Genomic DNA, 14,122 nt, shown 5'->3' with positions numbered 1-14,122 from the left:
AATTACTAAAAGACTGAGGAAAAAACATTCTTCATGAACATATGCTAATCTCTTGCCCTTCTTCTGCCAGCAAGTCAGCATATAACAGTTAAGTACAGCAGAAAAATCTGAGCAGGTAAAAGGTGAAATTTGCCATAAAAATCTTAAGCTCCTGTAAATGACAATTCTGGGTCAAAAAGTAGATCTCCAACATACCTTAGGGTGTTCAAAATTATTTTTACAAGCCTATCATGTAATGTATTTCTAACACTTCTAAACTTTGTTATGTACATCAAAAGATACAAAGGAACTGAACTCAATTACATCTGGGTTTTTGATGTAATGGGTTTTACAGATTGACTGAAGCACTGGTACAGAGATACATGGGGAATACATGAGCATGATGTTGAGGACAGGGCAGGCAGAACACAAACATAATTTCCTACACATTCCCTAACAATTAAAAGAAAAGGAGTGGGGTTACAGGATGAGTTAAACTACACTGCACTGCATCCACTGATTAACTGTTGATGCAAATATTTCTAAAGTTTATTATTTCTGTCCAGGCAGAATTTTTAAGTCTCTACATTAAATAACAAGTGTCAAATTAGCTACAAAATGGTCTGACTTCTCTTTTTCTTCAAAATCATAAAAAAAATCACATTATCCACAGAGAAATGAAAGGTGAGAAAGTTGCCCTGTGCTTTAAGATTTGTAACGCTAGGGGCTTTCCCTTTACAGATCTGTAATATTTCACTTGTAGAACTGAAGCCTGATTCTGACTTTGCTGTCCTGCTGTGGCAAAACTTTTACCTCTCATTCTCAAATGCTCTTGTCCTCATGGTGTCATGTCACTGAACTGCAAGACTTTGATAGGTGTCTGATGCGGGGTTTCTCACAGGATTACAGATTATGACCGATTTTTAACTCATCCTTTCTCCTCCCACCCTTCTTTCACCTTTTTTTTTTTCTAGCTTGAGGTTCATAACTTTATGGTCAGGAATATGTAGAGCTCAGCAGAAAACATTAGTAGGCAATTATGATTTGGGGGGTTTTTAATGGGTTATTTATTACAGTAAATAACCCATTAAAAACTTCCAGAAACATACACTCACAGAACTTCAAACAGTTAAATGAATGCAACATCTGTACCTGACCAGTTGCTGCAGCCAGAAATTTCAACACTAGGATGTAAAGGAAGCCAGCTGGGACACCAAGCTAATCCCACTTTAACTGAATAATCATGGTGGGAAGTGTTCAATGGAATATCTGTGGTGCTGCAGAAAATTATGGCAATGAGAATTTTGCCTGGTGATATTCCAGTCTCTTCCTTTCCAGTCGGCTGTGGGTATAGCTTTCCTCTTTCTGTCACACGTTCTTTTAAAAAATATTTTAAAATTTTATTTTCAATAAAAGTTTGGGTTTTCTTCACTAAGACTGTACGTAACCATCACTTAGGGACCTCCCAGGAAAGCCTGTCTGCTCACAGACAGTGAATACTCAGAAACACAGAGAATACTCCAGATTTTAAGAAACTTTCTACAAAACTCAGTAGACATATATGTAGCTCTCCTGGTATGTCTGCTATTTTTGCCCATGTTTAGGTATTCTCAAGCATGAATAGTGGTAAAAGGGATAAGGATGTTACTAATTAAAATGGTGAAACAGTTTAAGTCCATGTGGCCTAGAAAGATGGAAAGTAATTATGAAAGATTCAATATTATATACCTCCAATACTCTAGAATAAAAAAAAAAATTAAAAAAGAGAGAATTTAGAGTATTTGAATTGACAGAGGGAAATAATTTGGTTAAAAAGTCCTCAGCATTTGTTACTGCTTCAGAAACTAACACAAATTTATTTCATATTCTATATAATAGAGATCTCAAAAGAACATATCTAAAGCTGATCTAACTGCACCTCTTCAAACATCAATATTTCCCAGCAGAAGACGACAAAATTAAGGACCTCTCTGCAATCTATCAGGAAACTAAAGCTTCCTTTAAAGAAGTACTGAAACTCAACAAAAGAATTAACATCATAACGAATTTACGTCATCTTTCAAATAATTGAAAATGTTCAAGGTTTTTAGACAAACAGTTTGGAGAAACACAGAAACAAAGAAAAACTGCAGCCAAATATCAACAAGTGCTTTCAACTTTACTATCTGACAATGCCTAAACACAGAGCTGAATACTTTTTTCATATGGAAGGAAATGTAGCAGTTCACTAACTCCTTTAATTGCCTGCCGTACTTATAACAAACTGAGGCCCCTTCTATCCCATGTGACAGAAATCTCTTGATAGAGATCAGCAAGAGCTCTATATTCGTCTCTGTCTCCTAGCAAAGAAACTAGAATTAACATCAGTTGAATAAAACTTACACAGATTAAAAATATTCCGGTGCTTAAATATTCCTTACGTCATTTTGACCTTTCCATAAATTCAGCTCAAAGAGTTAATTGTGCTGAAATAAACATTAGCGTCATGCCTAAGGATACAATTTTTTACCTGGCCATGGAGTATTGGCAGCGCAGACAATGAATCTAAACTGTAGAATAATTCATTAGGAAATATGCAGTAGCAGTGGCAAGATTTACTACAAATATACTTGAAGTGTTTTTAAAAATTAATATTATGCTACTATGCTTGGCTTAATTAGCTCTCTTCTTCATTTACAAATCATATCTGTCTGGTTTATGAACTCAGTCTCTACTCCCCATTCTTGAAAACCTGTTTAATTAAAGTTTTAACTACTGCATAAGTTTTAGAAACAGTACAATTACTTTTATTACTATAAGCCTAAATCCTTCTTTTAAATATGATCATACCTACATATATTATATCAAAACAGGATAAGACATGCTTCATAATACTCCTGTGTATACACACAATACTGGTCCTTTCCTTTATATGTGCCCTCTATTTCCACTATGCTGCATCTAGGCAATTTTGGGGGTTTTGGACAAGCAGTTGGATTGTGATTAATTTAGCCAATCAACAAGTAAGTTTTCCTAAACCCATTAAAACTCACCTTTCTTTTTTTTGGCATACACGTATTTCTAGACTGTTCAGTGATTTCCTCATCCATTATTCTATTTTATCTATTTTATCTCTTTTATAGATCCATCACTTATTAGACTCCCCCTTCTACTAGCAGGTGACTCTATTTTGGTTTTCAACTACAGCAAATCCTATCACAGTCTTTTTCAGCATTTATCACTTCCTCCCATTGATGCTATTATAAATTATTAAATACTAATTAAATTTTGCTATACACACAAAGTTGAAACATAGTCATTACATGCTAGCTGGGATTCATCTGAAGTTCTAGAAATGCATGACATACAGTTGATTGTAACTTTTTTTTGCCTGCATATTAAAAACCTCATGGCCTAATGGTCAGAGAACAATTATTTGTGCAATCACTGCCTACAGACTACAGCAAAGCAAAAAATATTTCTTGTCTGCCTCTGCACAGGTGCTGGAGACTCTAGTTAATGACTTGTCACCCATTATACCCAAAATACACTCCAGTTTCATCACACAATTTACTCCACAAAAGCAGAATGTCAACAATATTCTACAATAATTTAAAAATATAATTGTCATTTTCCCTCCTGTTCTCATTTGAATCTCACAACCACTGTGGTGATCACTTTCAAAATCTTATTAATGCTGCTGATGTGAACTATTCAGGACATCAGATCAGTTTGCAGTACAAAACTATAGAGGCAATTTTTTTAAACTAACAATTTACAATTAATATTTCTGCCAACATATATTTGTAAATTTTCCATAATCAAAAACACTATGTCAAAATTTCCAAATTAAAATATGGCAAATTATTTCATATGGCTCACAAACAGTGCAGTAAAAAAGGCAGGAGCACTAAAAAACTGTCAGGCTATAAATCTTAGGAAGAAATGAAACAAACAAAGAGGAAAATTCACATTATTTTTCTAAGTTAAAAAAAAAATAGCTAAATCATCATCAGTTCATTCTGTGTATAATTGTGTATTCATTACTCCACTTAATGGAAAAATATGAAATGCATAAAATCAACTTTGAAGAGATGACTTTTTTTGTATTCTTCACATATAGTTTAATCCCAAAAATAATATTTTCTTTACATATACTCTTATCCTTAAAAAAATGTTTTAACCAGATTTTCATTCAGACTAAATTGGCCTATTTCTCTTAACATTACCAGAGCTGAGAGTCATCATAGCAGCTGAGGCTGGGATCCTCTGAGTCTGCGCAGATGATCCCAAATGGCAGTGTCAGTGCATTTTGGGAAGTTACTGTGCTTCAGCTGGAGTTGGTAAGCAGACATGTGGTCCCTGTCAGCTCATTGCAATGACAAGTACATGGTGTTCACTTAAGCTGCTTTCAGCAGTTCCAAAAGGGAGCCCAGGTGAAGCACTGGAAATATGAGCATTTAGGAAGAACACTGGAGGAAAGCTTTGCTCTTTTTCTATATACGGCATCACAAGAGATGCAGCTGCTGTTGTTTTCCTGCACTTGTGTGGAGAGGCAAATAAATTTTATCATTACACTGGAGTGGTATCATGCATATGATCAGCTTAAATCAATCACATGAGCACATAGTATCTCCAGTTCTGGGAAATGGAAGGCAGGAGGGAAGAGTGGGCTTATGTGTCTGTGTAGAAATGCAAGGGGATCAAGAAAACCTTTTAAAAAACACCACCTCAGTCATTTGCAGTTACCTGACCATTACTCAATTTGAAATGAACAGCAAGTCTGCTTAAATCTTTCTTCAAAGAAGACAAAGAAATCAAAGAAATTCAGATGGAAACTCACCTCCTCCTCCCCCCACTCCCACCCCAAAAAAGTCATCATTTGGACTCTAAAGCCAGAATAAGGATGCGGATAATAAAACAACCTCATACTGAGACTTACAAGACGGTTTTCTACTCATTATATTATGTGGATACAGCTCTTTCACAGTGTCACTGGCTGAGTTCAGCACACAAAATATATTCAAGTAAGACAGGAAGAGGACTTTTGCACAGCTTTAAAATGAAATAACCAGGAAGATTTATTTATGTTTCTCAGAGCAGAGTATTTTGTTTCAACATGTTTTTCCTCAAATTGCAAACATAAGAATATGTCTGATCCTAATACTGCTTGAGTTAATAAAAATTGTAGCTTCAGTTTACAGAAGGAAAGTGCATGAATTTCCAGGTTTTGAGCCTGTTTGCCTTCCAGTACACCTAGAAAAATCTGTGCTGACAAATACATGAACTTATTGTTCATTTTCTGAGATGAGGAGCCCAGGGAGCTCAGTTAATATCTGTTCCACAAGCTTCTTATATAAGCATAAGCCTACAACAACATCTTTCATCCTGACTTTCTCATCTATAAAATGGGTTTAATACTCTTTCCTTCCTCCTACCCTCATCTTTGTTCTTGTCACAGTGAGCTTTTAATGCAATACACGTAGATGAGCACCAGAGTTGAAATGGAGCTAAGCTCATATCCACAAACTGCTTAACCAGACATATAAACACTGAGAATATGCACTTCTAAGCTTTTCAGAGCAAAGAACATTTTTACTAAACACACCCTTTATTCTGATGCCTAAGTATGGATTTCAAGGCCAAATTTCAGATGACCAATGACATTTGTATCCATAGGCTGCAAAAAGAAAGTAATTTTTTTTAAGTTGAAACACATGATGGCCTTTTATTAACTACTGGATTTTTAAAATGTTAATGCATTTTAGTCTCTCACTGCTCACTTTTTAAAAATCTTTATAAAGACAACCTATTGAGCTTCCCATTGGGATGATTCTAGTCATATGAATGTCTTTTCTAACCATCTGATGGCTTGGCAGCAAATCAACTTTCAGTGAAACAGAAATCAAATGTGTTTCTTTAAAGAAAAATATCTATAAAATACATGCTGTCTTAAATGAGATGACTACACTGCATTTTTTTAAGCTTCCAACAGAGAAAACATTCATCTAAATGTGAAGTCATACATTTGAAAATTAGTATTTGCTATCGTAGAATCATAGGACAGTTCAGGCTGCCGAGCTCATCAGGAGGTCTTCACTCCAAACTCCTGCCAAAACCAGGGTGAGCTGCGAGGTCCATTATTGAGAGCTTCATTCAGTCAGGCCTTGCACACCTCCAAGGATGGAGGTCACAGCTCCTGTGGCAATAGCCTCATTGCCTGACAGTCTTCAAAGAGGGTTTTTAATCTGGTCTGAACACCTGTGGCCAGTGCACCACTAGGCCTAGCTCTATCTTCTTGCTAAGCTCCCCATGGATACTGGGGGCTTTCTGTTAGGTCACTCCAAAGCTTTCTCATCTCCAGGCTGAACAAGCTCCATTGGGCCAACATCTCCTGGCAGAGCACCTGCTGCTGCCCATGCTGAGTTTGAGGGCATGGGGCCCTCTGCTGTACTTGTTACGCATTACTTTTATCTTTCTGCCCCAAAATGCCCACTGAAATCTATGTGTGGTCTAGGAAACAACGGTATTTTTCTTTTCCTAAAACACTTTTGTGTATCACAGCCCTGGTCATAATGCCAAATTTCAGTAATTCAGCTTTTTTAACCTTTACTACTGGGCCTAAAGATTGACAGAAACTTAAAAATTCATTATGGATACGGAAAATCTTCGTCGTTCTTTTCTCAATTTGTTTTTCTGGGTTAAAGATGCTGCACCAATATACGTTCCCATCATTTGCATTTACAGAAATGGAGTCCAGTCATGCAAGGACTCTGTGTATAGAAATAGAATAAAAATCAATGGAAACTCTATTTAGGAGACTTGCAGAATGCAATCAATGATAAAGAGTCATAACAGAGCAGTACAGCTGAACCTAAAAGAAAACTTTCATTGGATAAAAAAAAAAATCCCATCAGTACCTAACAGTAAGTACTACCAAATAAACTGCAGAGATATATAAATGGTGAGATATATATTCTGTGCACATGGACACAAAATAAGAATATTTTAGGGAATGAAGAGATTTCATCTAAGATAATTTGACTGCTACTATGTCCTTTTGATACATAATGAACCAAGACAGAACAATATGAAGAAGACAGTCAATATAAAATATATTGCAAAATTTGTAATCTATGAGGATGTTGCTGTGCCTCTGTAGAGTACAACCTGTTCTCACTTCTGCAGATCTACCACTCCTGTCAATGTGGTTCTGACCACTCACAGATTTGTATTCACAACCCAAAGACAGACACAGCAGACTCTGACAAAGATAATAGAACACAGCCATCATCATCATCATCATCATCATCATCATCTACTGTGATTTCTAGATTTAAATGTGTTTTACTGATAATCCATTTTCCGATTCTTACTATCAGCCATTGCAAGCAGTACCTCTCAATAGTCACGGGGAACCCATGTGTTGGGGGCAGTAAGCAAAGAGGGAACAAACAGAGTCTTGCTACAGCATTAGTGAACATAAATTGCTTCTGTATGATTAAATAACAAAGGCTTGTATGTAATTCCTGCCAGGTGGTTGCCCTGAAGATGTTATGTACAGAGACATTTTAGGGCTCCAACACTGGCAAAGTCTGAGTTTTTCTGAAGGCTGCTCTGCTTTCTAGAGACAAGCACAGATTTTTTTGTATCATCTAATACAAGTTGTTATCCAGCACTATGGTCTCTGTGTGAAGACAGCTATTTTGTGGGAAAATCATTCCTGGACCTCAGTGAAAAAAAAAATGGCAGCCAAATGTCTCACAGTTTGAAGCTGAAAGCTTTCTCCGATAAGTGGACAGAATTACTAGATTTTGCTTATAATTTAAGGAAGAATGGGATCTTTGACTGGAAAAAATATAACAGCCTGTGTGAACTTGACAACAGGAGTACATAAAGTTAATAAAAGTGATTGCTGCATTTAATAGCTACTGATGGATGGGCTTTATTTCTATTAATTTTCTACCCTTTTTCAAATCCCGTTATACCTCCTTCCTTCCTAACTTTCTGTAGCAATAGTTTCTACAACTTAATGATAAACCTTGTAATAAAAATTGAAAAGTTATTGTTGAAAAATTGGTTTAGACCTACAGTTTAATAATGCATTGATCTATGTCTGTATTGTCATGCTTTGAGAAACAAGGAGTACTTCCTTTTTCACATCTTCAGAGCAATTTTGCAAGATGTAACATGTGAACACACACTACATTTTCCTGAAGCATTCAGCTCAGAACACTAAGTCCTGAAGAGCCTAACAATATTGCCACATAATCTTTTTTAAAAAATTACTCTTCCTATAGGATCACTAATCATTCTTAACTCAGGTACAGTATTAAGAAGCAAACAAATAGATGAAAAAACATAACAGGCACACCAAGCTCCTCCAGACCTGTAGAACTGTGACAGACAGTAGGAAAACAAATTAGTTCAGCAAGGTACTAAATAGACTTAATTTCAAATTTTACTAGCTTAATACCAATTTTTATTTCCTTTGCATAAACCACCATTTATTTTTGTTACTGAAAACATACCATAACTCATCTGTGAAAGATTACTATAGATTTTTGAATTACCAGTAATGCATTTAAGATAAATAAGTTTAATTTCAAGTTATTCCAAGTGTTTTATAATACCAACATTAATTTTTAACAAATTATATTATATTGACTTTTGAAATAAGGCTTCCTTTGGAAGACTTATCATTTAAACAATCTTCAGGAACTGATTTTCTACTTAAAGTTAATTCTCCTGTGAATCCATGGGGAAAAAAAAACTAATTCTGATCTATGGGAGCTACACTTTGCAATATTGTCTCTATACAAGCTGACCTATAGACTCATTCCCAAGGACTAACTGGGGATTTTTTTCTGTCCATTCTTTGAATTCTTTTGAGGAGGAAGTTGCACCAGCTTATCTAAATTAAATTATCATTTACAGGTTTGTGGCATGTACCATATGCTTCTAGTGATTTACAAGACACTACCAAATTCATTTCACCTGCACTAGCAACTAGACTGGAAACAACAACAGAAAACTGTAATGACAGTGCTTTTATTTCAGTGCATTTGTAGCATTTTGCAATGCCGCAAATCATATTTCAAAAGGTAAATTTTTATGTAGTATAATGTCTGACTACCTGAAAAATAGAAAATAAAAGGCGAAAATGGACCTATTATAGATTTTTCACCTACACACCTTTTCAAAAACTCTAAGTCAGTCATTGTTACTTTTAAAATGTCATGATTTTCATTTCATTAAATACTTTTAGAATTAGGATTTGAAAAACAGGATTTTTCTGCCATGGAGTCAACTCCTGAACATAAAATATAAGAGACCTTTCCTATGGCACTAATGGCTCTGCCTACTTGATCTTTCATCACTTTCAGTAATTAACAAACAGTAAAATGCTAATTAACTTTAATTGATAACATGAGAAAACACAGCTTTCTAGTATTATCCTTAATCATGATCCAAATGGATCAAATAAAGATAATTCGTTCAGCTATGAAAGCACAACTACAGAACCACAGAACATATTGCCTATCACTCTTCTTTTTCTAACCCATGGCAGTATTGCTTGTCTGATTTAATTGCAGCTGAAAAGGAAATATCACATAGCCATTTGCTCACTCCAACCTTCCCTGGCAGGGGCAGGGAGGGGAATTGGAAAGAAAATGTAAACTTCATGGGTTGAGAAAGAGCAGTTTAATAATGGGGAGGAAATAAAATATAATGCTAATGACAATAACAGAAATTAATACAATAATATTCACTCTGCTGTGTTAGTTATTGTTATTGTTGTTGTTGTTGTTACTGAAAAGAGAAAGAGAGGAATAAAACTCCAGAACAGCGAGTGATGCACAATAAAATTGCTAACCACTTGTCCCCAAGCAGTGATCAGTGCCCTCCAGCCAGGTCTCTGCAGTTTACACACTGAGTATGACATTCTCTGGTATGGAATATCCCTTTGGCCAGTTGGGTCAGCTGTCCTGGCCATGCTCCTTCCTGGATTGCTGTGCTCCTTCTCACTGGCAAAGCATGGGAAACGGGGAAGTCCTTGACTTAGGGTAAACACTATTCAGCAAAAACTGAAGCATCACTTTGTTAGCAACATAATTCTCCTCCTAAAGCCAGAAAACACAGCACTGACCAGCTACAGGAAGGAAATTAACTCTCTCCCAGCCAAGAGCAAGACACAGCAAAAAGCTCTGGGATGATTGTCACATCTAAAAAAAAAAAATGCACATCTGAATTACTGAGATTTCTATCGGTATTTCTATCAATAAATTAATCTGACCAGGTTTACCACAGACAACTGAGGATCATTGTACAGTCTTCTGCGTCTAGTGATTCACTAACCTGCAGGCTCATCACTATTCTGAACACACTTGAGCCACACACCTTTGTCCGTTTTGCCAGGAACACCCACAAATGTTAATGAAAAGTTCTAAGTCTTAAAGAGTTTGAATGTACAGCAGAATTAATTTCCTAAAGCTAGAATTTATGCTATTAAATGTCCTTTTTTATCAAAATCTATACTCAGTTTCAAAAATAAGGCAAATATGTTAATTATATAGAACAATGTAAAGTAACCCTTGAAGTTACCTCATCTTACAATCCCTTTCTGATATTGCCACAGAAATGAATGGGGAATACTGAAACATTAATAACGTTCTTATCACTTATATGAAGTACAGCAGTAATATCAGCAATATAAGTACCTTCTTAAGGACACAGGTCAATAAAAGACAATACACAATCTTTAGCTCTTGAAAGTGATAGCAAGTTTTAGCTGTAGAAGTCTGTAATTTTTGGACATCAAATTATCTCCTTTGTTCTAGATATTTTGCTTCAACAGAGACACAACAATTTATTTTGGTTTCTCAAACTGAGATAATTCAGAACTTTTCAATAAAACAGGAACTGTATTGACTGCAAGAGGAAAAATAAATACATAGATATATTTCACAGTGCCCATGCTATACACCAGGGCCCACTGAGATCAATTCAAATCCTTGATCTGAATTGCAGCTGTCAAGTACTTCTCTAGCAGTCACTACACCAGAGCAAGAATCATTATCTAAATGAATTGAGGCACAGTCTGCCATATTATCTGAGATCTCCCAGAGTCATTTACATCTTAGTATGGGAAACCAGGGATTTACCCTCCCATCTCTAGGCCTATTCCACTCTGTATCTGGGAAAAAGAAACCTTTTCAAGCAAGCGTTTTCTTCAAAGTAATGCTGTTCCCACAGAAACTTTTTATTTACATATAGTAGTAATTTATTTCCACCCAGCCCCAGTAGGAAGCTCTATCTGTCAGAATAAACCAAGTCTTGAAATACTCTGGATTCTACTCTTGCTACAGTGGGGGTTTTTTTCTGATAGAATAATTTACTAAAAATCAGTTGCACCATATTCCCTAAAGACACCTGCAGTGAAGATAATAATCTATGAGGTATGGTTTTTTTCTATAAAAATAAAATAAAATAAAATAAAATAAAATAAAATAAAATAAAATAAAATAAAATAAAATAAAATAAAATAAAATAAAATAAAATAAAATAAAATAAAAAAAGATCAAAAATTATATCCTGGAACAAACAAACAAATAAACAAAACCCTAAAAACAACCTACTTGCCCACCCCAGTGCAAAGCAGCAGCTGGAGTTTCTAAATGAAAAATCACAGCCCTATAATCTCACTGAAAACTGCTGGTACAATTACCCGCCTTGATTTGTGGCAGAGATATTCTCAGAAACAAGCATTATTTGTACCCATGTACATTTCATGAGAGAGTGAGTAGTTTTGTGTAACATTTCTCCTCTCATTAAAAAGCAGACAGGTACGATGCTGACATCCTTGTTTATAACAGACAGAAAATGCTAGAAATTACTCGTTGTCTAGGATACTGATTTAAAATACATTAAAAAGCTGCACTATTCCTATAAAGACTCTGAGACTAAGGCTTAAAATACTTACTTAATAATGTCTCCTTCAAGTGCAATCACTCGTTTAATGATCTTCTGTTCAGGATTTCTAGGAGACCTGAGACAGGAGATAAGGTTACACAATCAGTACCATTCTCATTGTTTTAAGAAAAGAAAGAAATAGACACTATGGAAGCCATTAGAAAATTCCATGTTCTCCTTGAGTTAGCATCAGTCACAACGTTCCACGGGGAAGTGAAGCTTCTGCAATCCTTGTCACTGCAAACCATCACTGAAAGCAGTTGATCATCTGCTTACAAACAGCACAAAAATCCATATACTTTTTATAATGAAAAATACACTCCACAACATTAAAAGCAAAGCATCCCACAAACCAATGAGGGATGTACCTTTACAAACAGATTAATGTATTAAAAACTGAATCCCCCATCATTTTTTGGGAAAATGTGTTAAATATTTATGTTATTGCATCAATTTGGGAGGAAAAAAATTCTTCCTATGTTATATTAACATCTATCATTAATTTAGGTAAGTCTTGCCTAGGGAATTGTGGAAGTTTGAAAATAAAAGCTGCAAAAATTTCTGAAAATTGCAGCTTCTGAATGCACTGTTTTTCACTTATTTTCCCATAGCATTTTTAATTGAGCTGATTCTGATCATACATCACATAATATGAGAAAGCAAAGATGAACTTGCATGTACAGCCTGAATATTCTGACTTCCTGGATATATATTATTAGATAGACTATTAAAAGTGTTATTTTACTATAGTTTTGACAGGTTAATGTAGATATATATTCACCACAAATTTTCTTTTCCTTTATCATTTACCTCTGTTTTTTACTCTTCACTTTTAATTATCTAACTAGGCAAACTTAGAAGAAAATCTTCATGTTATAAAAAACCAATTCTTTTTATTTGCTGCTTGTACACAGAAAAGTCAGGGATGGAACAAACTTTATTTCCTACTGATGTTCGGATTCTCCCTATTAAGGTTTCAAGTACAGTCTGCTAGACACATCAGAGGTGTATATTACAGTTTTCATGGCTAAAACCATCTTTGAGCTCATCTCTGGTCAAATGGTAAGATTACACTTCTTTAAAAAGCAGAGATGAGCTAAGTCTGGATGAAAAGCTTGCCCACACTGCTGCATGACTAAAGGCATTTGAGGTTCACTTTCAGTTCCAATAGTTAAGTAAAATGGGTTCAGACTTATTTGTTTCTTTTTTTTAATTATTGTGCCAAAAAAATCCAAATATTTTAAAATTAGTTTGAGGATTTAATATTTTTTTCTTGTGTGTACATGTCAATATATTTGAAATAAATTTCTCTTTCAAAGTAATGAAATAAAAATCAAGAAGCCTAATTTTGAATTTCAAAATATCAAATAGCTTCCCTTTACAGTTTACCAAGCCTGGAAACCTATTTTCAAAAAGGAATTAAGAACACAGAACATGAATAAAGACCATATATTTATTCCCTAGTCATCACTCAAATTTTCAAATCATTATGTAATTTACAGTAATATTTTATTTAGCAATAATTTTGCATGTTTAGTTGTATATTCCAGTTTTCAGCCTTGCATTTCATATTCCTTCTTAAGGTAGAAGCACACAGTTTCATCATATTTTATATGTCAGTCTTGGGAGGAATTAATCAAGTTTTAGATGCTCATATGATTTAAATATATGGAATATCCACAGCACTTTCAGATGCTGCTCCTTGCAAGCAACACTTACTTTGCTGAGCACTCAATTTGAGCATTGACCATGTCCTATTCTCAACCAAAGCATAGTCTATGAAAAGACAACACAGCCTTATTATAAGCTGTTATAAATTTAAGATATTTTTAAAAGTTACTTTACTGCTAATTGATTTAAATTTTAATCAATTTAAGCCCAGGCTGTAATATTTTCATGTCAAATTTAAGCAATGGAAATGATAATACATAATGTATGTGATGAAATGTGCATTTCTTAAAGATTGAATGAAAAGAAATTTTATGTTTGCTCTTTCAAAATTCTGTTCTGGTTTGACACCTTACTCAAATTAAGGTTCTCAGCAATTTCCCTGCAAGAATTTCCACTTGATTAGAATATATATAGTAACGCATTTATTGACCTCTCCCTTAATTTTCTTTTCTTGTGCAAAAATCTCTACTGACCATGGAAAAACATCTCTCTAAATTTGAGGTACGGTAGTTATTCTAAG

At 34.8% G+C, this 14,122-nt stretch overlaps 1 protein-coding gene across 5 annotated transcripts in view; it reads right to left on the bottom strand.

The window, feature by feature from the left end:
* The window catches only part of IMMP2L (inner mitochondrial membrane peptidase subunit 2), a 392,035-nt gene that overhangs the window by 123,019 nt on the left and 254,894 nt on the right, over positions 1 to 14,122 (bottom strand). For 2 of the 5 annotated variants that reach the window (XR_010363622.1, XM_064422388.1), the window contains one exon: positions 11,942 to 12,007. The exons of 1 other annotated variant lie outside the window; for it this stretch is intronic. Coding sequence is in view for 2 of the 4 variants with exons in the window: in XM_064422388.1 (XP_064278458.1) it covers positions 11,942 to 12,007 (66 nt within the window). In the remaining 2 variants the exon portion in view is untranslated. Of the gene's footprint in view, positions 1 to 10,108; positions 10,185 to 11,941; positions 12,008 to 14,122 lie in introns of those variants that run through there. 2 more of the 5 variants (XM_064422390.1, XR_010363621.1) reach the window with 2 other exon arrangements.

The sequence above is a fragment of the Passer domesticus genome, chromosome 5, assembly GCF_036417665.1.
Source record: "Passer domesticus isolate bPasDom1 chromosome 5, bPasDom1.hap1, whole genome shotgun sequence".
Lineage (NCBI taxonomy): Eukaryota > Metazoa > Chordata > Aves > Passeriformes > Passeridae > Passer > Passer domesticus.
The sequence above is the reverse complement of the archived record's forward strand: the minus strand, read 5'-3'. Positions and strand labels throughout refer to the sequence as shown.